The sequence below is a fragment of the Myotis yumanensis genome, unplaced genomic scaffold, assembly GCF_028538775.1.
Source record: "Myotis yumanensis isolate MYYU_CA2020_CCGP unplaced genomic scaffold, mMyoYum1.0.hap1 SCAF_18, whole genome shotgun sequence".
Taxonomy (NCBI): Eukaryota; Metazoa; Chordata; class Mammalia; order Chiroptera; family Vespertilionidae; genus Myotis; species Myotis yumanensis.
Window position 1 is genome coordinate 39,897,831 of NW_027223769.1, and position 24,963 is coordinate 39,922,793.

General features: G+C 59.0%; 1 protein-coding gene across 2 annotated transcripts in view; it reads left to right on the top strand.

Annotated features, from left to right (window-relative positions):
- The window catches only part of URI1 (URI1 prefoldin like chaperone), a 29,524-nt gene extending 21,897 nt beyond the window's left edge, over window positions 1-7,627 (top strand). The window contains exons 7-11 of one of the 2 annotated variants that reach the window (XM_070398879.1): window positions 1,329-1,494; window positions 2,940-3,234; window positions 4,680-4,819; window positions 5,421-5,664; window positions 6,864-7,627. In XM_070398879.1, the coding sequence (XP_070254980.1) occupies window positions 1,329-1,494; window positions 2,940-3,234; window positions 4,680-4,819; window positions 5,421-5,664; window positions 6,864-7,040 (1,022 nt within the window). In that variant the 3' untranslated portion in view covers window positions 7,041-7,627. Of the gene's footprint in view, window positions 1-1,328; window positions 1,495-2,939; window positions 3,277-4,679; window positions 4,820-5,420; window positions 5,665-6,863 lie in introns of both variants that reach the window. The other variant, XM_070398878.1, reaches the window with a different exon arrangement.
- Window positions 7,628-24,963: the final 17,336 nt, after the last annotated feature.

Sequence of the window (24,963 nt, forward strand, 5' to 3'; positions counted from 1 at the left end):
CTTAGAACTGGATGCCATTTCGAAGCTTTTTTTTTTTTTTAATATATTTTATTGATTTTTTTACAGAGAGGAAGGGAAGGGATAGAGAGTTAGAAACATTGATGAGAGAGAAACATCGATCAGCTGCCTCCTGCACACCCCCCACTGGGGATGTGCCTGCAACCAAGGTACATGCCCTTGACCAGAATCGAATCTGGGACCCTTGAGTCCACAGGCCGACGCTCTATCCACTGAGCCAAACCGGCCAGGGCTTTTTTTTTTTAATTTATTTTTTTTAATTTTATTTTTTTTTATATTTTGAAGCTTTGATAGCGCTCCCAGCACTCTAGGGGTTAAAAGGTCGCTGCATTAGAAAGGTTGAGAACCACTAATTTAGCAGGTGAAATTAAGGAGACGCGTGTTCAAGTTAAAGAGCAGAAAGACGGGTGATGACTTTGTGGCCAATGAGATGTATGTATCGTACAGTCTGAGACGTAAAACTTGTTAATGCTGCTTTATCAGCAACAGTTACAGAGCATAGGCTGTGAAACATGATTTCGGTATTTTCTGTATCATAACCGCCTTTTAGACCTCCTCCCTTGTTTCTTCCAAAGGCTTCATTTGCTTTATAAATAAAACTGTTTTTGTTTTTCAAATGAAGAGCAGGTAGGTTTGAGTTCAGATTTTTTCTATCTCCTGCCCTCACAGAGGATTACAAATAAGAGACTGCAATTTAGAAAGGAGCCGGGTTCATATATAAAATTGTAGTACAGCTTTCGGGGTGCACCCCGTGGGTTTCCCGAGGGCATCAGGCTCGCTGTGCCTCGAGTGGAGGTGCCTGCGATGCTGGAACGTGGTGCTTTAGTAACTTCGGCCTCTGCCGTGGGACGGAGGTAGGTCGCACTGGTGTTGAATTTCGTGCGATCAGGAGGGCGTGCTGTGAGCCCTGGAGCAGCTCTTCCCCACCTGAACGTGCCAGTCCCTGGGCTCTTGCTAAGCTGCTTCTGAGGCAGCGGGTCCGGGCAGCCCACGCTGCCCTCCTGACACCCTCTCCGGGGGCGGCGCTGTGGCCCCTGGGCCCGTGTGAGCACGCCCCCCGTCTCAGCGTCCCCTCCTGACACCCTCTCCGGGGGCGGCGCTGTGGCCCCTGGGCCCGTGTGAGCACGCCCCCCGTCTCAGCGTCCCCTCCTGACACCCTCTCCGGGGGCGGCGCTGTGGCCCCTGGGCCCGTGTGAGCACGCCCTCCGTCTCAGCGTCCCCTCGCCTCCTGAGAAAGCCCCACCAAGTCCAGGTTTGGGCCTTTGTGACGTTGGTGTTAACAGCCTTGTCTTTCCTTTTTCGAAAAATAGCAAAACACCGAATTGCTCATAAACCTCACTCCAAACCCAAAACTTCAAATAGTTTTGAAGCGGATTTTGCAAATGTTGAATCCAAGGATCTGCTCGCGGACCAGGAGCTGTGGGCTCGGCTGGAAGAACTGGAGCGACAGGAGGAGCTGCTGGGCGAACTTGAGAGGTACTGACAGTGGGCCCCTCCCCCAGAGCTTCCTCCACTCAGCTCCTCACCCCTCCTCCTGGGTAAGATAGCGTGTGCTCCTCGGGGACACAGGACGCGCACGGGGTTCAAGTGGCAGTTGTCCCGCCCCTTGAAGTAAGTTTTGAATTCTCCAGAATATTTCCCTGTAGGGCCGTGTTCACACACATGCCTGTGCACGTGGGTACAGATGTGCCTGTCATCAGCGTCCCTGTTTTTATAATAAGTATGGATATCTCATATATTACATTTAAAAATATATATATATTTTATTGATTTTTTACAGAGAGGAAGGGAGAGGGATAGAGAGTTAGAAACATCGATGAGAGAGAAACATCGGTCAGCTGCCTCCTGCACACCCCCTACTGGGGATGTGCCTGCAACCAAGGTACATGCCCTTGACCAGAATCGAACCTGGGACCCTTCAGTCCACAGGCCGACGCTCTAGCCACTGAGCCAAACCGGTCAGGGCTCATATGTTACATTTTGAATGAAGTATTTTTATGTTGAATAACTTGTTAAAGAGGAAACGCGCTGAGTGTGTGTGTTGCCGGGACGGGTCTCCCACTTCCTTTGCGCACTTGTGTTGTTGCGGGCAGTTTGTGACCGGGCAGCAGTCAGCTCCATGAGCATCCCCTGCGGGGAGAAGGCATGGCACCGGCTGCCGGGCTCCTGGGCGTCTCACCACGCAGGCTCCCGGCTGCTTTGCTTGGGTGATGTGCCGTAGGCGTGCTTAGTCTCCGTGTAAAATGGCACAGAAAGGACAGATTTCCTCCCCTCCTCTGCATTTGTCTGGTTTTTTGATTAACTGGTACTGTTTCATTTTTAAATCCGCTTAGTGGTGTTCTTGGTCATGATCTCTCTTTTTTGCATCATGGCATTTCAGTCCCATTGCACTTTGGGTTTTGTTATTTTTATAAGGTCCTCCAATCCTGTGTAGAACGAAGCATGAAAAATGTGCATGCATGTCTGTATATGAGTAAAGTTGTGTGCACGTGTATACATTATTTTTTAAAATCATAACATGCTTGTAAATGTAGAAATAGAGAGAAGATAAGAGTGTTCATGTTCTGTGGCTTTAGTTTCTGATCTTTAAACAGAGATACAGAATCCTTTGAATTTCTTACAAATTTCTGGTAGTGTTATTTATATTGTGTTTGTATTTTGTATGGCCAGCGTCCTCTTTGCAAAGATTAGAAAAATCATGTACTCTGTTGTACTTTTGTTTGAATAACCACAGGACACAGAATCAGCAGAGGAACTAATGTGTTTCTGTTTATTTCAGAAAATTTTTGTTGACCTAGAATTCTAGTTAAAAAGTATCCTATTCGAATCTTAAATTTGACCCACCGAAGTGAACTGGAAATGAGAAAACGTAAGACGCTAGTGTGTGTTCCACGTGGCTCTTCTCCCTTTTTCTCTACTAGTCAGCCTCCCACCGTGACTGCAAACGGAGAAGACACAGCGTCTTCCGAAGAGGAGAAGGAAGACGCCAGCTCACGTGTGAACGGACGTGTGAACGGACATGTGAACGGACACGGGAACGGGACGCATCCAGTGGCGGAGGCCGCGGCTCCCAGCTGCCGGCCCCTGGACAACGCCGTGGCGGAGCTGCTCCGCAGGCCGAGCTGCGCTGTGAACGGCTCTCGTTGCCCCCTCAGTGATGAGGATGAGGATGAGGATGGTGACGACGACGACGCTCTTGGGCCGGAGGCCAGCTCGGTACCAACCATCTACTTTTCTCACACCGTCGAGCCCAAGCGGGTGGGTATGCTTCTGCCTTTACTCCTGTCGTGTCTCCTAAAACACATGGTCTTCGCAGCGACTGATGCTCATGGTGCCAAACAAGACCGCCTCTTGTCCCTGGTTCTGGTCAATTTCTTGAAAAAGAAAAAGGGAGAAAAGTCACAGTCGTTAGCACACATCGGGCCCCGGGTCTCCGCAGTGGATTGGATGGTGGGCCCGGAGGGGTCGGTTCCCGGCGACTGCTGCCTCGGGAATCCCAGAGTGCGCTGCATGGTGGGCGTTCGGTGTGTGGAGGGTGTTTGAAAGTGACTGCATTAGTTAAGTTTTAATTATGCCAGTTGCCTTTCTATGCGGGCTGGCATAAAATGAATAGGAACATCATGAGCAAGAAGGAAAAATGTAGGAGGAAGTAAAAATTAGTCTCTTTTCTGACAAAGTAAATATAAACATCTGTGGGCAATCATGACTCCAGAATCTTGGCATTTAGAGCTGGGGTTAGAGCTTCTCTTTAGCAGCCACCTTGCCCTGGGGAAGTGAGGCCGGGGAGGCTGGGCTCCAGGAGGACAGGCCACCATGCGCCACCCCTGCCTTCTCCCGCTCTGCACCCTGCGTGAGGAGCCCCGCGACTCCTCTGTCTAATTGTCTTTCTCAAGGACACGCCCGGAGACCACGCTGCTCTCGGCTTAGCGCTCCTTCCCCCTCGTGTCCCCGCAGGGCCTGCTGTTCCGTCCCAAGTGCCTGTGATGATTATTTAATGAAACATGTTTAAAACATATTTGATATTTCTCAGGTCCCTTAAGTTATCCCTGCTCTAACGTGAAGGGAAGTAATTATCTGCTTTTTAAAGCTCTAATACTGCAGACCGAAGGGAGCACTTACTGATTCCGTGGGAAAAGGGCTGATCCGCCAGGAAGAAAGTTCGCTTTGTGATTCCTTGGGCCGTACATTTCTCATACTTGTGGCCGGACGGCGCGGGAGGAGTGAGGGGCCTGTGCAGGGTGTTGGGGTGTTGGTTCACGGGACAGTGCAGGGGTGCCGAGCAGGGCACCGAAGGACAGAGCCCTGAGCAGGTCCGTCTTGGTTTTCAGTGTATTTACCGAAAGCATCATGGATGAGTGGCCCTGCCCATTCAGACCCGTGTTGTTCAAGGGCCTGTCTTTTGCTTTTGATATGAAAGCCGAGGCCCTGGGGCCTGGAGTGGTCGGTGGAGAGAGGTAGCTCAGTGCTGTGGGCCTGCGGGGGTGGGGGTGGGGGGGGTGGAGAGGGTGTCTGACCGCATCTCACACTGCACCTCACTTCCGTGCGGGAAGCACAGGCGGCCCCGCCACTGTCACTGCTTTCAGTGCTGAGAGCGTTGGTTTCCGTTTGGCTTTGACTTAATTGCTCAGGAGGATTGTCATTTTTTGCTGTGAACGTTTTAGGTTCGAATCAATACTGGGAAAAATACCACCTTAAAATTCAGTGAGAAGAAGGAAGAAGCCAAACGGAAGCGAAGGAACAGCTGTGGTGGCCACCCGGCCCCCGAGCTGCCCACGATCAGGACCCCTGCGGACATCTACAGGTGAGCGGCCCTGCCTGCACCAGCCTCTGCAGGGCCCCGAGGCATTCCCTGGCAGCTGCCCGGCCACCACGGCTCCCGTCCAGAGCCTGGGCGTGCGCTCACTTTCCCTCCCCCTCCCCTCCTGGCCAGCACTTGAAAACGTTCCCGATGGATCTAGTCAAACCACGTTGTCTGTAACTTCAGAAATGGAGATGTGTCCGGTGGGCTGGGCAGGGCCTTGGCACGGCCGAAGGGACGTGTCGCTGCAGCCTTGGCTGGGCCTGGTGCCGGCACTGCCTGACCGTCGGCGGGCCCACGTTCTGGAAATGGCAAAGGCTGCTGCCTGCCTAGGAGGCAGGCCTCAGTTATGGGTGGGGTTTCGGCAAATGAAGCTGTTGTCACCCAGAACGTGTTCATAGTGAAGGGCTGTGCTCTGTTAGCCCCAGGTTACAGTTTCAAAAGCAGGAAATATATCCTTTGAGGCTACACAGTTATTTTGATTGTGAAAATGTTAGGTACACGTTTGAATAAAACATGTCAGGCTAATTTCTGGAGCAGGTTTCACACACGCTGCTCCGCGTGTCGGCGTGCGCGCCTCAGCGGGTGTGTGCTGTGGCCGCAGGGTCTTCGTGGACCTGGTGAATGGGGCGTACGTCCCTCGGAAGTCCATCCTGAAGTCGCGCAGCCGTGAGAACAGCGTGTGCAGCGACACCAGCGAGGGCAGCGCCGACTGCGAGGAGCGCCGCGGGCTCCTGCGGAGCGTCAGCTGCGAGGAGGCCGTGGGCAGCGACGCCGGCGAGAGCATTTTGGAGGAGGAGCAGGAGCAGCTTCCAGAGACGCTCTTGCCCGCGCCCGGGACGCTCGAGGTGTGTGTGTGTCTCACTCGTGTCACGCGGTGTCCTTGGCTGATTCCTGGGAGGTGGGTGGTGGCCGCGGCCTTCACGGCCCTCGCTCCCTCTCCCTGTCCCACATGTTCTTGTGGGTGCGGAAGGTGTTTCTCTAAGAGGCCTTGCTCTTGTGCTGTCTCCCAGGTCTGGTCTATCAGTCGTTCGTTTCATTGCCTTTAAATTACTGTATTTTATATATTTATTGTTGAAGTTAAACTGGGTAACGGCATTGTTCACCTTGTAACTTAGCTTTATATGTTTACTCATTCTCAGGAGTCATAGGACCTAGTCAGTTCCAGGCTTGTACTTGTTTGATGAATAGTGTTTTTACAAATTATTATTTAAGTGCTACATGGTCTTCACTAACTTGTACCCTGGTTTACAAGGTAAGCAAACTGCGTGAAAGTTTATGTTCGATTCAGTGTGCACATGAGTTCTTGGAAGATGCAAGGGGGAGGCTCCAAACACCAGAAATCTTTAAAAGAAGTCGTAACAACTTGGTCTTTATCGATCTCCCTGTAAAGCGGTCAGGTGGCCGCTGAAGGCGGGCTGGTGTGTTCCGCGTTTGTGCTCAGTCCTGTGGCTCCAGTGGAGCTCGCGTGCCAGGCGGCCCAGCAAACGCCGTGGCCTTCGGGTCTGCCGCACGGTCAGTCGTAGCGAATGCTGAGGCCAGCGCTCATCCCACCAGTGTCAGTGTTGTCACTAAAAATAGATACATTTTTATTGATTTCAGAGAGGAAGGGAGAGGGAGAGGGAGACGTCAGTGAGGAGAGACCCCCTGGTTCCTAGGTTGATGCTCAACCTCTGAGCCACGCTGGCCGGGCAGCGGGTTACTTGCAGGTCCCACTCGTACATAAAGTTGAGGCGAGACGCAGTGCGATGCCTGGTGCACGAGCGGACGCCACGTCCCGCCGTCGCTGCTGCGAGACGGAGGGCCTGCGGGCCGGGCCCCGCGCCGTGTGAGCTGTCAGAGTGCACTGCCACTTGGTGGTGTGATTAAGATGTTGTAATGGCATTTGATTTCTCTGAGCAATTTGTATTTTGATGTTTTTTTTAATCCAGAAATCTTGTGATTTTACTTTTAATGAAAAGAAATGTGTCATTGACTACTACAGGATAAAGGATTGTGTGGCAGCTTTCTTGCGTTTTATTACCACACTCCGGCGTTTGTCTTGTAGGCTTTTTCTGGAACTGTAATAGAGAAAGAATTGTCGCCCTGCCTCGCCCCGCACCCGGCCACAGTCCATCCTGTGCTGCCCACGATCCCTGAGCGGAGAGAAGTCCCATCAGAAGGGTCGGAGGTCACCAAGCGGGTGTCCAAGTTCAAAGCCGCCAGGCTGCAGCAGAGGATCTAGGCTGCAGCAGAGGATCTAGGCTGCAGCAGAGGACCTAGGCTGCCAGGCCGTGGGCGCTCGCGCCCTGCAACCTCGTGCTGCATCGCCTAGAGTTCGTACCGCTGATGGCTCCTCGGAGAGTGGAAGGAGGTATCCTGAGTTCATTTGGAAGCAGGTTCTCCTGTTCGTCGGTGGAGATGAGGATCCGAGTGAGCCCAGGACTTCCCAGACCGCTTGCTCGTCGTCCTCTGGCACCGGCGACACCGCTGCTGCCTCGGATGCCACGGCTCTCGGATCGCTTCTCAGAGAGGTTGTTCCTGGGCATGTTGGTGTTTCGAACTAAACGCAGGCAGTTCCGTGCCCGCTGTGATGTGCACACCACATGGACCGTGTAGCAGAAACGTAAGATTCAGACCCAGCAGTTCTGTTCCTGCTTCAGCCTTTGAAAGGCCCTGTAAGAAACCTTCTGGTGGGTTCTGCAGCGAGGTGCCCTTTAACCTCGGCAGAAGCTCCCGTGGCCTGTGGGCAGGTTTCTTGGTCGGAAGAATGGGATTTTATAAAACTTTTTTTTTTTTAAGTAAAAATTTTATGAAACTTGGTCTCGAAAACGCTGTGGACTTTATGCCTCAGAGCCGCGTGTGGAAATGGCTGATGTATGCACGCGCTGCGAGCACCGCCAGCTGCCCTCGCCCTCGCGGCCCCGGCAGCCTCCGAGTGTGCAGTGTAACGGGCGCTGTATTTGGGGGAGAAAGCGCATGTCTTCATGATCAAAAAGATTTTAAAATAAGAAATTTTATGTCCTGGTCTTCCCAACCCTTCATTCTCTGAGGATGAATCGAAATGTCATATTTACTTTTAGCAAAACTTAAAATGCAGAAATGTATTCTAATAGAAAATTGTGTCGCACGTGTAAATCCTCAGCTTGATGCCAACATGTGGCTTTTAAAAGCATCCTGCGCTCCTAAAACAAGCCATCAATGCCCGGCCCCTATTCACGGCTGTGTCTGAAGGCTATTTATAGCTCCTTTAATGAATTCTTGCTTAAACAAAGTGAAGTTATGTCCTAGAAAAGAGGAGTGTTTGTAACTGGAGCAGCGGCACTAAGAATCCATGAAGATGCGCTTTAACGGGATGAGCCGAGTCCCACACACTGAGGGGTAGCACAGGGGCTGTTTCTTTACTAAATCCTGAGCGACTTTGCCTACAGTTTTAGTGAAAAACTGTTTTCGCTCAGCCCATCCCCCACAAACCCCAAACCCAAACCAGAGGCCAGCGGTGCCCTTGGAGGTGCCTGGCGGAGCTCTGGCAGCTGCTGTGGGCCGGGCGGCTGGGCAGGCCGGGTGCCTGGGCGGCCTGTGGGGGCTGTGTGCGCCCCCATGGGTGTCAGCGGGGCCGTGAACTAGCCTCCGTGTCCCAGCCTCGTCTTCAGCCTCTGGCCTCGCCTCTGTCACTTCTCGCAGTAGATGGGGTCCCTCCCAGCGGCCGGCAGCGCTCTCACTGAGTCACAGTGCACGAAGGGCCCCGCCGGGCTCTCAGCCACCGCGACAGCAGCAGACCCTCGGCCTGTGCACCGAGCCAGCTGTAGACCCGAGAAAAGCTGCAAAATCAGTGCCACCCCCACACCTGCCTCCTCACCAGCGCCTCCTACATTCCCAGTCCCTTCCCCCGGCCGGGTCCCCTGTGCCTGCTGCTCACTGCGCTGCCGTCTGCTGCGCGGCTCGCCCACCGCCTCACTGCGGCCTTCCCTGCTCCGGCCGGGCCAGGCCCCTGTGTGTGCGGTCCTGCTCCTGTCCCCGCCAGGGACTGCGCCATGCCCCACAGCGCCACCGTTTCCCTGTCTCCCTCGACCCTGATGCTTTTACTGCGTTCTGCGCATCTTTGGACGGTTCCTCATTTTTGTCTGCCATCGAGTGCGGCTGCGCTTTTGGGAAGAATGCCACAGAAGGCACCCTGCAGCGAACTCGCTCACTTCTGAACTAGTGCACACACACATGCGGGCTCATGGTGCCCCTCTCTGCCCAGCAGAAATCCATTTATTATTATTTTACTTTATTTTTAAAAAATATGTCTTTATTTCAGAGAGGAAAAGAGAGAGGACAAGGAGATGGAAACATCAGTGATGAGAGAGAATCATGGATCGCTGCCTCCTGCACACACTGGGGACCGAGCCTGCAACCTGGGCCTGTGCCCTGGACTGGAATCACCCAGGACCCTTCAGTCCACAGGCTGATACTCTACCCACTGGGCCAAACCGGCCGGGGCAGAAACCCATTTATTAACAACACTACACTGGATGGGGCCACCCGAGAGCCTTTTCCATGCGACTTAGGTTCGTTCTTTCCTTTCCCGGCCCTTCCTGTGATTGTGAGTCATTTGTTTTTTTGTTTAAAAAAATTTTTTTTTAAATCTTCACCCGAGGATATTTTTCTGTTGATTTCTAGAGTAGAAGGGAAGGGGGGGGGCGGGGGAGTAGAGAGAGAAACATCGATGTGAGAGAGACATCGATGGGCTGCCTCCCGCAGGTGCCCTGACCAGGAACTGAGCCCACCACCCCTTGGTCCAAGTGCTGACACTAACCACTGAGCTCACCGGCCAGGGCGATGGTGATTCACTTGTCATTTGGGTTTGCTCCACACCTTGGTTTTGTTTTCATGGTTTATTTGGGGGAGACTGTGGTTCTAGGAGTCAGAGCTCCCTGGAAAGATGATGAGAGAAGCCTCCTCCCTGCCACCCACTCCCATCTCCGTCCACGTCTCTGTCCCACTCTGGGGCCCTTTCTCAGGTCCTCGTTCCCGTGGCCCCGAGGGGTTTCATAGACTGTCTCTCACGTGGGTTTGCCCACTGCGTCCTGACGGCTCGCCTGGGTGTGCGTTGTGGGGAGACTCCCAGAGCGAGTGCCTCTCCCTGTCACGCCCCGGGGTTCGAAAGGAGGGCTGTTGCGCTTTAGCCGGTCTCCCCGCGCTGGGTTCCCTCCCCGTGCTGAGGTTCACAGGCTGTGTCGGGGAGAGGCCGGGGCTGCAGGACCCTCTCACCGCGCCCTTTGACCAGGGGTGTCCATCCTGCCGAGTGTTCACCTCATTCTGCGCAGCCTCCCGCGGCTCAGGGCCGAGGCCAGTCCTGGAGCCCGTGGCCTGACAGGCTCGCGTGTGTGCAGGCCGGCGGCCGTGTCTCATGTCCGCCCCCAGCTGGGCCTGGCCTGCACTTACCCGCCCGGTGGCCTCCCCCCGCCCTCCTGGTCCCCCCGCAGGTGGGAGCGCGTTTCCCGCCGTGTTCCCGACCGTGGGAAGTGCTGTGCCCGGCCTTTCTCCTGGCACCGTCCTCATGGTCCTGCCTCGTTCCGTGGTCTTCATGGAGCCCAAGGCTGGGCCCTGTTGCCCGAGCTTTTAGGGCTGAACCTCTCGGTTGACTCCCAGGACACGCCTAACCCAGGGGTGCTGGTGCCCCGTCTGCTCCTCACACCTCGGTCTCGGGGATCCCAGTCTACAGCTTCAGCCACGCTCGGGGTATTTCCTTTTTCTTCTGAGTCCCTGAACGGCAAGTTTAAAATGCCCAGACTGCCCGGCCGGTGGGGCTCAGGGGTTCAGTGTCAACCTATGACCCAGGAGGTCACGGTTGGATTCCCGGTCAGGGCACAGGCCCGGGATGTGGGCTCGATCCCCAGTGTGGGGTGTGCAGGAGGCAGCCGGTCAATGTTCTCTCTCATCATTGATGTTTCTTTCTCTTCCTCTCCCTTCCTCTCTGAGATCAATAACAATATATTTAAAAAATAGAAATAAAAATAAAACGCCTGAACTGGACAGAACCTGGATGTTGTGGGGCCTGAGTGTCTGGGGCCAGACTCCTTCCGGGAAACACCCATCCTGCCTCCGTCAGCCGGGTGGACGCCCTGCCCACGCAGCTCAGCCCGGCGCGGGCACGGGCAACGGGCCTGCCCTGCTGGTGGCGAAGGCCGCTGTCCCTGCTGTCCGTGGCAGCCGGGCGGGCGCAGGGCCGGAGAGCCGGCTGCGTGTCCTCGGATGCGATCTTTTTGTGTGACAAATCGCTGCTTTCCAGCCCACATTAACCCCGTGATACGTGCATTTTGCCAGCTCCCGCTGTGCCTTTTAAATCCAACCCAGGAAACCACGCCATGTTCTCATTTCTGCACAAACTCGTCTTCCAGGGGCGGAACTTCAACTGTGCGCCGCGGCCGGACGACCCGGCCCAAGACAAATGGACCGTCTGCTAATCAGGCCGTTTAATTGATCAGAACCCCGGGATCCGGTGTTGTTTGTAGCTGTTGAGCTCGGGAGCCAGCCCTGCCGGTGGGGTCGTGGGGGCTCGCACGGGGGTGGGGGGGGGCCGTCACCCACGCCCGCTCAGCCTCTGCCAACCGTCCTAAGTGCCTTGTTTGGACCCGCTCATGTCACAAGATGAAATGGCTTTTAATTGAGATGACCGGCGGCCATTAGGTGGCTCCACCCCCACCGTCTAGCGGGCACGGAGCACTCTTCATTTTTGCTCTATTGATCGGGCAGCAATTTGCGTGAACGGTACTCAGGACCTGGAGGAGGAAGCCGGGGCGGGAGGGGGGCGCGGTGGGGGTGGGGGTGAGGGTGGGGGTGCTGCTCTGCGGTTTCTCTCGGGGAGGCCCCGGCTCGCCTGTCACTCGCGCCGCGCGCCGGTAGGGGGCAGTGGTGAGCAGGGCGGCGGAGGCCTGCCAGTCACTGGTGAGCATTATTATTCATTTCGGTTATAGGTGGGGTGTGCAGTCCGTTACAGTCATAATTACCAGGACTGGAGGGTTTCCTAGGCAACCGGTTCCCCCCGCGTTCACGCTGTAGCCGAGAGTGTGCGCGTGCGGTGCGGCAGGCTGGGTGCTGGGGCGGGCGTCCCGCCGGGTCTGGGTTAGTCACCGTGTCCATGGGGCGCTCAAGCGTGCGGCCCCCCTCGCCAGCAAGGAACAAGGGCTCTGAACACGCAGGTCCCCCGTCCTGCGTGCTAACGCTGGTCCCATCTCTGTACGTGGCAGGACGCCTTATTTTCAGTCTCGTTTGGAAAGAGTGGGTCCTTTCGTTTATTAATAAATATTTTCATTGATTTCAGCGAGGAAGGGAGAGGGAGAGAGGGGTGGAAACATCCATGATGAGAGAGAATCAGTGATCGGCTGCCTTTGACATGCCCCCTTCTGGGGGTTGAGCCCACAGCCCCGGGCTTGTGCCCTTGACCGGAATCGAAACGGGGACCCTTCAGTCTGCAGGTCCACGCTCTGTCCACTGAGCCCAAACGGCTAGGGCAGTCCTTTCATTCAAAAAATACTTTTTAAAATTGATTTCAGAGAGGAAAGGAGAGGGAGAGAGAGAGATAGAAACATCAATGATGAGACAGAACATCAGTGATCGGCTGCCTCCTGCACGCCCCCCACTGGGGATGGAGCCCGCAACCCGGGCCTGTGCCCTGACCGGGAATCCAACCCTGACCTCCTGGGTCATAGGTCGCCGCTTAGCCCCTGAGTCCCGCCGGGCGGGTGGGTCCTTTCATGGAGAAGCTTTCTGATCGACTAGAACCTCTGCTCGGGATCGGAGTCTAAATCAATGGGGCCCCGTCCCAGCTGGTCACGGGCATGTCTGCTGTGAACGTGGGCCACACCCAGGGAGGTGGCACAGCCTTCCCCACGGAGCAGGTGGTGCTGTGGGGTGCGCAGGGGCGGGGTCATACCACAGCTGGGCCCCTGCAGACCCCGCCCGGCACTGAACGTACCCCGCGCCTGTGGCGATCGGGGCGTCGGGAGGGGCCTCCGTGTCTGCCGTGAGGAACGATCGGGCCGTGTGTCCCAGGCGCACGTGGCGACGAGAAGGTGTATCCGTTGACCAGGGGTCGCAGACGCAGGTCTCCGGAGACGAGTGCATCTGGGACGTCGCCTCGGCCCCGGCCGCTCGTCACCTGTGTTCCCGGGGAGATGGAGGCGTGCATGGCGCGTGGGGGACGGCAGCAGAGTGTGGCCCGACGGCTTCTGAGTCTGGGCCATGGCCAGGCGCCCGTGTTTGGGGAGCTCATTACCCGCTGTTCCTCTGTCCCCAGCACGCCCTCCCCTGCCCTCAGCGCTGCCTGCTGGTGACCGGCAGGCCACTGCCCCTGCTTCCCCTCGGAGGGACCTCAGCGCCGCCTGCCCGGCCCTCAGCTCTGCGCGGAGCGTGGTGGGGGCTGGCTCTCCCCACGAGGCCACAGCCCACGGCGCAGGGCCCTCAGCGCCCCGGTGTGTCTGGGAAATGGCCTTCCCCACGGCCCAGCTCCGTCCTGCTCCGGAGCGTGGGCAGCGGGCGCGTGGGCGGGTAGGCCAGGAGGTGCCCCGAATTCCCCACTTCCCCCCTGAGGGATCCTGAGGCCCAGTTTCTTGAAAACACCTCAAAGATACTAAACGTAAGCGTTTCGCTTCCCTGCGGGGTGTGGGATGATGAGCAATTTGATATTACAGACACCGTGAGCATAACTGGCTGCCGGACCCATCCAATAGACCCCTCCGAAGTTCACATTTTAATTTATTATTATTTTTAAATATATTTTTATTGCTTTCAGAGAGGAAGCGAGAGGGAGAGAGAGCTAGATACATCAATGATGAGAGAGAATCATTGATCAGCTGCCTCCTGCACACCCCCCTACTAGGGATTGAGCCTGCAACCCAGGCCTGTGCCCGGCCGGGAATCGAACCCGGGACCCTTCAGTCCGCCGGCCGACGCTCCATCCACTGAGCCACACCAGCTAGGGCCCATTTACTTTAAACAGTTTAATAATCTTTTCAAAAGGATGAGCCACAGCCCCACGGCCAGCACCTGCTAGCCAGAGGTTCCCGCGTGGGGCACACGCCCACAGGGGGGCAGTTTGATGTTTAAGGGGGGCAGTTTGAGAACGAGTTATTAACAGTGAATTTTTTTGCATTTCTTATGGTTCTAGGAGCCTCATATACAGCCTATAAATATATGTTGTGACATTTTTATGCATTTCAGTTCTCTATTATATGTTTTGAAACTTTATTTGCTATTTTTTCCTACCACTTCATATCATTATTATTATTATTATTATTAATTTTAAGAATTTCTTAGTGATTTCCTGCTCAGTACTTCCACTGTCTTTTCCTTGTTTTATTTTTCTCTTTCATGGATGCCATGTTCTTTGGAAGCTTGTTTAGACCAAGTCCATGGCCTTTTAGGCTTCCTCCACGTGACTAGAAGCTCACTTTGTGAAAAATAAGAATTCCATTGGCGGGGGGGGGGGGGGGTGGGGGCGGGGGGGGGGCCGTAGCATCAGGATGTTAGAGAGGCTGAGGTGGGGCAATCCTCTCACCAGGTAGCCGCCCTTTACCCGGAGCCGAGGGCGGGAGGACGCCCCCCAGGTCAGCTGGGCAAGTCGCGGTTCATCTCCTGTCGCACCCCTCTCCGCGGTGTCAGTGACCGGCTCGCCGGGCCCGGCCGGACTCAGCCGCAGACCAGGTCATGGGCTGGTCACAGGTCCCACAGCAAATGAAGGACCCGCGATGAGGTCATTATTCACGCACGACGTCAGAGGAAGTAGGCGCTGCCCAGTGAGGCCCTTCTGACCCCCGATTTCAGTGTAATCCCCGTTCCAGCACCTCCCGCGCCCCCGGCCTTGGGCGAGAGGCCTGTCCCCGACAGCGGAACAAGCTCCTCCCTCCGACGCTTGTTCTTTTTTTTTCCTTTTCTCTTTTCCTTTTTAAAATAACCAAACTGTTTCAGGAAACACGGTTAACATCTTAAGGTTAAAGCATTCTTTCTTTCTTTTTTTTTTTGGCCTGAAGATTACTCTGTACCCGAGACAAAGGAAATATTGAAACTGTTCAATTTTGAACAAAGATCCCGCCTGCCTATGACTTCTCCGAAGCGCTATAAAAATTCTCTAAAATTGCCTATTCACTCAAATTTACTGAGTGTAGCAAAAATGTCAAAGGCATAAAGTAAGAGGAGATTGAATAAAATAATGCAGGAGGCAGATTAGTCATGCACAGGCCCACGCGGCCTCGCGGCGCACAAAGCGCCCTTATCCCCGCCGCCCACGATGCTGCACGGTGGCCGCGTCCCGCCGTCGGTGCCAGGGCGCCGGCCGGGCCTTTCCCGCGGCCCGGGCCTTGCTTTACTCACCATGCGGAACGGCCGTGGAGAACGGCAGCGAGCACGGCACCCGGAGCACAGGACGCAGGTCCTGGGGCAGAGTTTGGTCCGACAGAGCAAGGGAGGCTCGGGGACACGTTCTGGCCTCGGCTGTCTGTCCCCAGCAGTGTCTGCGCCCCCATCCCAGGGGACCCCCGAGATCTGTGTGCTGATAACTGTTGACAATATTGAGAAAAGGTGTGGGGCCAAATCCAGGGTGCCCGTGCTGCTCACAGCCTTTGGCAGTGACGTTTTTTGTTGAAATGTACAATGTATTTTTAAAAAAAAATATTTTTATTGATTTCAGAGAGAGGCAGAGAGAGGGAGAGAGATAGAAACATCAGTGATGAGAGAGAATCATGGATCGGCTGCCTCCTGCAAGTCCCCTACTGGGATCAAGCCCGCAACCTGGGCCTTCCTCTCAGGAACCAGGGAATCGGAGACAGAAGGTCACTCCCCAGCCGCCCCAGCTCACACTCAGCCCCCAGCTCACACTCAGCCCCAGCTCACACACAGCCCCCAGCTCACACACAGCCCCCAGCTCACACACTGCCCCAGCTCACACATAGCCCCCAGCTCACACATAGCCCCCAGCTCACACACAGCCCCCAGCTCACACTCAGCCCCCAGCTCACACATAGCCCCCAGCTCACACACAGCCCCCAGCTCACACTCAGCCCCCAGCTCACACAGCCCCAGCTCACACTCAGCCCCCAGCTCACACACAGCCCCAGCTCACTCAGCTCCCAGCTCACACACAGTCCCCAGCTCACACACAGCCCCCAGCTCACACACAGCCCCAGCTCACTCAGCTCCCAGCTCACACACAGTCCCCAGCTCACACTCAGCCCCCAGCTCACACACAGCCCCCAGCTCACACACAGCCCCCAGCTCATACTCAGCCCCCAGCTCACACACAGCCCCCAGCTCACACACAGCCCCAGCTCACACTCAGCCCCCAGCTCACACACAGCCCCAGCTCACACTCAGCCCCAGCTCACACACAGCCCCAGCTCACACTCAGCCCCAGCTCACACACAGCCCCAAACTCACACTCAGCCCCCAGCTCACACTCAGCCCCAGCTCACACTCAGCCCCAGCTCACACACAGCCCCGGGTCACACTCAGCCCCAAGCTCACACTCAGCCCCAGCTCACACACAGCCCCAGCTCACACTCAGCCCCAGCTCACACACAGCCCCAAACTCACACTCAGCCCCCAGCTTACACACAGCCCCAGCTCACACACAGCCCCCAGCTCACACTCAGCCCCAGCTCACACATAGCCCCAGCTCACACTCAGCCCCAGCTCACACACAGCCCCGGGTCACACTCAGCCCCAAGCTCACACTCAGCCCCAGCTCACACACAGCCCCAGCTCACACTCAGCCCCAGCTCACACACAGCCCCAAACTCACACTCAGCCCCCAGCTCACACACAGCCCCAGCTCACACACAGCCCCCAGCTCACACTCAGCCCCAGCTCACACTCAGCCCCCAGCTCACACAGAGCCCCAGCTCACACTCAGCCCCAGCTCACACATAGCCCCAGCTCACACACAGCCCCAGCTCACACACAGCCCCAGCTCACACTCAGCGGTACAGACTGGAACGGTGTTTAACGACTTGGACTTCTGAGTCCTCCCCTGAGGACACGCCTGCTGATTCCTTGGGGAGAAAGGAAGGGAGAGCGAGAAGAGAGAGAGGATCATCGCCCTCGCAGGCCCCGGGCCCCGCTGGGCTCCTTGTCCGTCCAGGTCACTTAACAGGTTTCTTCACTCGGGGTGTCGCACGGGTGACCCTGAGTCAGCAGGTCACTGGGAGGCCGGGCTGGGGTGTGGTCCTCGCTGGCCATGAACGTGGCCCGTCTGTTGCAGAGGCTTCGTCCTCTAAGAGCCCGACCTGAGCCTCACTTCTCCCCGTGGAGGCTGGAGACATGGCTCCTTAGACTCCTCCGTGAGCTCCGTACTCTCCACCCTCGGACCCTTTGCCAGCAGCTCTCAGAGCTGGCTCCCTGACCCCTGGGGGAGAGACGAGGGCGGGGGTGGAGGGAGGAGGGAGCTGGGCTGTGGGCTGGCTGGCCTCCCACCTGCCACCAGAGGGCGCTAGTGAGGAGCTCTGCCCCGGCCCCTCTGGAGGAGTGTGGGCGCCCTGGGCGATCAGGGGGAGCTGGCTCAGGGAGAAGCCCCCCTCACTCCCGCCCCCCCCCCCCCCCCCGCCAGGGGCCCCGTGGGGAGATGGGAAGGGCTCCCGGGGTCCAGGCCCAAGGGCAGCCTTCTTTAAGTAAAAAAAAAAAAAAAAGACTCTGCCTGTTTCTTTGCTGTTGTCAATCCTCACCCGGGGACATCTTTCCATTAATTTTTCAGAGCGAGCGGGAGGGAGGGGGAGAGAGAGAGAGAGAAACCTCGATGTGAGCGAGATTCCTGGATGGGTTGCCTCCCGCACCAGGACTGGGGCTCGAGCCTGCAGCGAGGTACATGCCTTCGACCGGAATCGAACCCGGGGCCCTTCCGTCCGCAGGCCGACGCCTACCCACTGAGCCACACCGGCCAGGGCCTCCCCTCCGTCTCTTATCAGCACAGGTGCCCAGGGAGCTCCATGGAGGGGTCTGCGTGGAGTGTGGGAGGCACGAGGGAGTTTTCCATCTGCGGACCTGCCCACGTCCGAGTATTCCCGACAGACACACAGGCGCAGGGCAGCGCTGGGCCAGAGACCAGCGCGGAGCAGGTGTTCCAGCTGCGGAGACAGAGCTGGGTCCCTGGGCCTCCAGGGCGATGTTCAGTCGGGGGCGGAGGGTCAGGGGTGCGGGCAGTGCCCCTGCTGGGCTCTGAGACCAGCCGGGAGCACCGTTCCCTGCTACCCAGATGCCTCCTTGTAGGAGGCGTGGCCCCTGCTCATCGAAAGCCTCTGGGGTTTGCACTGCAGGGACCCCCAGCTCCATCTGGGAGGCCCTGTGACCTCCCAACACCCTCAGCCTTGTCCCCCATTTCTCTCCTACCCCCAACAACTGGGCCTCGCCCTGATGACACGGGGGAAAGTCCCCGTGGTCCCCGTCCAGCCTTCCCCGCATGCCCGGGCCACGGCCTGTCTCGCTGTGCCCGTCTCCTGGGTCCTGGCGGACTCCCGGGAGCCCTCTCTCTCTCTCTCTTTTTTTTAAAATATAATTTTTATTGATTTCAGAGAGGAAGGGTGAGGAGAGATAGAAACATCAATGATGAGAGAGAATCATGGATCGGCTGCCTCCTGCACGTCCCCTACTGGGGATCGAGCCCACAACCCGGGCCTGTTCCTTGACCGGGGATCGACGGTGACCTCCTGGTTCGTAGGTCGGCGCTCACCCACTGAGCCACGCCGGCTGGGCCCCGGCGCCCCTCTCTGATGCGGAGTCTTCAGACAGCACCTGGGCCCACGTGCGAGACGCCTCCCCACCGGGGCCGAGGGGGCCCGTCCGCACCTGATCCTGTCCCCCCACAGGGGCTGCGGGAGGCGATAAGTCGCATCCGGAGGTGCTGACAGTCGCCTGTGTCCACTGATGAATGGAAACAGGGCTCGTTGGGCACAGAATAGATGGTTATGAATGGTGCTGTCGGAGGCATAATTACTGTATAATAAGGGACCCGTGCCCAGCGGCTCTGCGAGCCACCGCCACTCCGTGTGCCTGTGGGCGGGGGCGCTGGGGCCACTTCTGCTGTCCTCAGCCCCCTATCCCCCCCGGCCCCCGCCGACATCTCCAGCCTCCAGCCCCGAGAATGCGGTGGACACGGCTGAGGCCGAACCGCTGGCCCCCGGGCCGGGCCGGGCGGCCCCCGGAGCCACTTCCCGCGGGAGAGGGAGCCGCCAGCGCCGCATTGTACCTGGGCCCGGGATCCGCACTAAATATTATGACTGCTCGGGCCCGGCAGTAATTGATTCACCCACACAGCCATTTAGGCGGCGGGCTGTTCGTTTTACAAATTCCACATCTTTCAGAGATTCTTTCAGCGCCGCGATTGCCGCCCGGCCCCGATTCATTACGGTGATTGAATCCTCTTCAATGGAGAGCGGTTTAGGGCGAGCGCACGGCCGCCGCCCGCCGCCGAGGCGCGCGGGTTAAAAGCCTGTCGGGTGGCATAATTCACGGCCGCCGTGCCAGGCGGCCCGTCTGCGTGTGACCTTCACGAGATTCGAAGAGGCAACCGGACGGAGCTCTGCGTTTCCCACACCCGCTCTCGGACGCGGCTTCCCCGCATCCGAGCTCGGAGAATTCCTAATTAAATAACCAATTAATACTGGAGCCCAGAAAAGGCGATCTTTTTTTTTTTTTTCTTCCTCCTCCTCCTCCTCCTCCTCCTCCTGAGATGCGAAATCGTAATGAATCAGAGCACAAGAAGCTGTCTGTCTTCATATCGGGAGAAGCAGGGACCCGGTTTGTAAATAGCCCACCACACCTGAACCCTCGCCATCCGTCATTGTTATGACTTAAAACCTCCCGGACTAAATTGGGTTTTGTTTGTTCAGAGCAGGGAGAGTCAGATGGCTGAATGACAAAATTAGAACACGCTGGCATCGCCGAGACGAAACCGCATGGAGAGAGCGCCGTGCAGGGGAGGGAGGCTGCCCGCAGCCACAAAAACACAGCCGCCCACTTCCCCTCCTGAGCCCGGCCCAGACCCGCCTGACCCCCCCCCCCTCCCCCCCCCGCAGACACTCCAGGGGACAACTGCCCCTGCCACCTGTTAATTGCCCTCCCTCCACCACCCCTGGGGGGGGCATTGACCGAGTGTCCCCCCTGACCCCCCAGGGATGGTCAGTAAGAGGGGCCGCGGGCACCTGAGCCCCCACAGCCTCACACCCTGCACCTGCCACGCATTCTGTTTATTTATTTATTTATTTTTTAAAAATGTTTTTATTGATTTCAGAGAGGAAGGGAGACACACACACACACACACACACACACACACAGAAACAGTAATGATGAGAGAGAATCATGGATCGGCTGCCTCCTGCACGCCCCACACTGGGGATCAAGCCCGAAACCCTGGCCTGTGCCCTGACCGGGAATCCAACCCTGACCTCCTGGTTCCTAGGTCGACGCTCAGCCCCTGAGCCAGGCTGGCCGGGCCCCGCGTTCCGTTTTGAAGGGGAAGCTGCTTGTATAATGGGCGCCACCTGCACCGGTCACGCTTCGCCCGAGCACGACCAGAACCGGAGCAAATGCTCCGAGGAGGAGACGGGGAGGCCCCGTCGCTGATGGACGGGCCGCGGCCGCCCCGAGGGCCAGCCCTCGTCCACACGCTGACCTGCTGCCCCGTCGGCCTGCTTCCCGGACCTGGCGCTGTCTCGCCTTCCGGCCTCTGCTCAGGCCACTTCCTTCTCCTGGAGGCGAACGCCCCACACACCTGGCCTCCGGTGGCCCACCGGCTCAGAACAGTCCCCTCCTGCGCGGCCGCACGCTGCCCCCTCCCCCTCCCTGGGGGCATCTGTCCAGGCCTTCGCCGCCCCCGGGTCCTGGTCCGCGGCCCTGAGTCCCGGAGGGGAGGGTGTGGCCGGTGATGGTGGGACGTGCCCAGCGGCCTCCTGATGGCGGTTTCAGGGGCCCCGGCCCAGCCCCAGATGCCACCAGCCTTGGGCCAGACCCGGGCTGTGTCCTGGGGTCACCGGGGTGCCTGCTCTCACCCTGTTCATGTCGGGCAGGGGTGGGGGCAGCCGGTACGAGGGGACCCCAGAGAACACCGAGGATGGGCAGCAGGGGCTCTGACCTCACCGGGCGAGGCTTCCTGCAGAAGCGACATCGGAGCTTCGAGGAGGGCGGGCAGCCGGCCAAGACGGCCGCGAGGGAGCCTGGAGGGAGCCCAGGGCATTCGAGGAGCCAGAGGAAGCCATGAGGGGAGCCGGACAGGACGGGGCACAGAGGGGGCGGGCTGGGGCGCGAGGATGTCTCCCAAGGGAGCGGGTGGGAGCGTCGGGCCCTGGGCCACAGCGGGGACCCGAGGGCACTGCCGGTGGCAGGAGCCATCCTGATAGGATGCCCAGTCCGTCCCTCTGCCATCCCCGGCTGGCAGGGCTCAGTGGGTGAGTGTCGACCTATGAACCAGGAGGTCACAGTTCCATTCCTGGTCAGGGCACGCGCCGGGTTGCAGGCTCGATCCCCAGTGTGTGTGTGTTGGGGCGTGCAGGAGGCAGCCGGTCAATGATTCCTTCTCATCATGGATGTTTCTCTCTCTCCCTCTCCCTCTCCCTCTCCCTTCCTCCTTGAAATCAATTAAAAAAGAAAGAAAAGAAAAAGCTGATATTGCGAGGCCCAGGGCCAGGAGACGGGAAGCCAGGCTCAGGTCTGGCCCCTGTCCGGGTTCTGCGGGATTCAAGGGGTTCTGCACGGACGTGGCTTCCGAAAGGGTGGCTGCTTCCAGCTCGGTCCAGTTGGGTCCGGCCCGGTGGTTCCGGGCTGGGGGAGGAGCAGTTAAGGGCTCACAAGTATTGCTTGTAACTGGTTCCGGGTCTTGTTAGACACGGGAGAGCACGGGTCGGAGCTGGTTCTGGGTGTCCAGCCTCCTGGGACAGAGCTGCCACGGGTCCTCCCAGGCCCTGGGGTCCCCATCTCAGAAGAGGGGGCGTCCCTCTCAGCACAGGCTTCTCGGTAAGACTTGGGGTTCCTGAGGGGGGGTTCTAGGCTTTGGGTCAGCCTGTCGGAGGGAGGGAAGGGTTGTGGACGGGGTGGCCACAGATGCGTGTCTTTAGGGCCAGCGTGAGAGAGAAGTATTGATCGGCTGCCTCCTGCAGCTCCCTACTGGGGATAGAGCCCGCAACCTGGGCCTGTGCCCTGACCGGGAAGGGGAGGGGTGCCTGTCTGTCCCCCCGCAGATCCGCCCCCGCCCCCTCAGTCCCTCGGCGCCCGGCTCGGCGCGCTGAGGGTGTCGGGGTGCCCACCTGTGTCCCTGGTGTGATGAAGGAAATGGAGCCCACGCAGGCCTGGAGGTCGGAGCGGGGGGGGGGGGGCCTGGAGGGCAGGGAAGAGCCTCGTGTCCCCCAACCCTGGGGCCCCTCCACATGCCAGCAGACAGCGGGAGCCCCAGCCAGCCCCCACCACCCCCGCCCTGGCCAGGCCGCCTCTCACCAGCCCCAGCCCTGCCGAGCCCCCTTGGGAGCCACCTGGGGGCCGTCCCGGCTCCGACTGGGCCTGCTCAGTGGTCCCCGTTCTGCGGGCTGCGTCTCTCCACACCGACCCACACTCCCCGGAGCAGGGCCCAGGGGCTTCCTCCCGGGAGAGGGAGGGGCCGTCTCCAGGCGCAGCTGGAGGAAGGGGACCTGAGTGGCCTCTGGGTGGTCCATGGACAGAGTGCCAGGTGCGCCCTGCCAGGCCCTCCCTGCCCCTTTCATTTATTTATTTTTATTGGTTTCCGAGAGGAAGGGAGAGGGAGAGAGAGAAACATCAATGAGAGAGAAGTATTGATCGGCTGCCTCCTGCAGCTCCCTACTGGGGATGGAGCCTGCAACCTGGGCCTGTGCCCTGACCGGGAATCGAACAGTGACCTCCTGGTTCCTAGGTCGATGCTCAACCACTGAGCCACACCTGCCGGGCCCCCCTGCCCCCTGGATGCCCTGGAGTCTGTGGGTCCCAGCCCTGAGGGGGGGAGCTCAGCCAGCCCCCAGCAGCCCTGCCCTGTCCCTCACCCCTCCCTGTCCCGGCTCCTGCCAGGGTCTCGACCCCTGAGCTGGCCAGGAAGCAGGGTCTCCCTTTAAGGTGGTGCCTGCAGCTGCCTGGGCTGTCCTGCCCCGCCCCCGCCAGCGGCATCTGGCAGTGGCCCTGCCCAAGGCGCCGGCCCCGGGGCCCGCTGCTCGCAGAGCCTGGTCACAGGCAGGTGTCCACCTGCTCGGGGAGAAGAGAGAGCATTTGGCTTCTAGATCAGGTCTCAGCACCGAGGCCAGACCTGGGAAGGGGCACCTGCCCTGCACACGGGGGGGGGGGGGGGGGGGGCGGGTTGGAGGGATGAGGTGGATGGCCTGGCCCCGGCCCCGTACCTGGCCCTGGGAGCCGGGCCCTGACAGGCCATGTGGACATTAGGGTTCCGCCGGCCGCGGGCCCCGGCCGCACACAGCCTCTCATTAAGACCCGTCTGACCTTTCTCTGCTCAGAAATCTCGGGGACGTGCCAGACGCTTGCTATTTGCCATCACATCCGCCCGGGAGGCCGCGGCCGCCAAGTCCATTCTGCTGAAATGCCCCCCAGGAGGCGGCGGCCGGCTGTGCAGGTGCTGGTGGGGGCACGGGCCGGGCTGCGGGGGGCAGAAGGGGTGAGGGGGCTGCCCGAGAGCCGTGCTGGGCACACGGGCTCCTCTTGGCTCTGCCCCACGGGGCTGAGCTCACTTCTGAGGGCAGGGAGGTGCCGGGGCTGGGGGCCGCGGGCGTGAGGAGGGGCGGGCGGAGGTCATTGATGTTGGCATTGACCCGGCGTCTCCGAGGGAGGGCCTGTCATTTGGCCAGCGTGCCAGGCGTCCATGTGCCCGAAAGGTCACTGTGGCCACGGCATGTGTGCAGTGGAGGCACATGCATCCCAGGAGGCCGGGCCCAGGCTGTGGGGCAGGGCGTGCACCACACGGCAGCTCTGAAGCCGTGTGTCCTGGCGGGCGGGGGCGGATGTGGGGGGCTGCCGTGGGTAAGCGAGGGGTGGCAGGAGGCGTGTGGAGGGATGAGGGCTGTGCAGGGGCCGAGGGGGCCGGCCAAGCTGGCATTGCAGCCTGGATTGAGGAAGGCTGTGGCCTCGGGGGGCGGGGGGTGCGTATCCTGGACGAGGGGCGTCAGACGGGCTCTGGGGTGTGTCCTGGTGCCAGCAGCCAGGTAGCCAGGGGCAGGCACCCAGGGGACTGTAGAGAGTCACGGAACGGGTTGCCTTCAGGTCCGGCTGGATCAAGGCTCTTAAACCATGAAATGAAGGTTCTGCTCCTTCTGAACGTTCTCAGATCTGCTTTCCTCTGTTGGCTTCCTCCTCCCCAAAAGCAGCTCCTGTCGCCTTAGCAACCAAGGACAACTGCGCCCCACCAGTCCCGCGTGGCCTCCCCTGGGCCAGGCGCTGGCCTGGCCGGGCGATGTGGGGCTCTGATTGGCTTATCCCGAGCTGTCGCCTGAAGGAGAGGAGTGCTGGGGCTGCAGGCGGCACATGTGCCAGCCCCCGTGTTCCCCACGCGTCCCGGGGACTTCCTCTCTCGGGGCCTCCAGCCTCAGGCAGTCAAGCCCATGTGCCTCAGTGGTCGCCACGGAGCCTGGGAATCTCAGGGAAGGAGCCGGCAGAGCAGCCGAGGGGCCTGCGTAGGGACCCCAGGACGGGAGACAGCTGAGGGCAGGAATGCGGCTGCCCTAGTGGCTCCATTCCCCAGTCCTCTGGCTCTTGGCCCCTCCGAGGGGTGGCCGGCTCTGGGAGGGGACGGAGGATCGCCCCCTGCAGGGGTCGGAGGGAGCATGGAACACAGTCCTGGGCGGGGCCCTGCACCTGCCCCAGAGGCCCTGGGGTGCGCCTTCCTGAGGGGGCTGGTGGCCCCGGGGCTATGGGTGTAGCTCGTGCGCACAGAGGGGTTTGGGGGGTGTGGCTCTGAGGGAGGTGAGGGTTTGGGTGCCCTGTGCCTACTTGCTGAGGAGCCCCTGCACTTTGACCTCTGGCCACCTGGGCTCAACACCATCCCCCCCAGACCCAGCCTCCCACCCCCATCTCCAGAGCACAGGCCTTTGAGGCCCCCTAGCAGCGGAGGGGCCAGCCTGCTGTTGGCCAGCGCTCATACCGCCCGAGGCTCACACCACTTAGGGTCACCAGGAGTGTGCCCCTGGGCAGGGGGT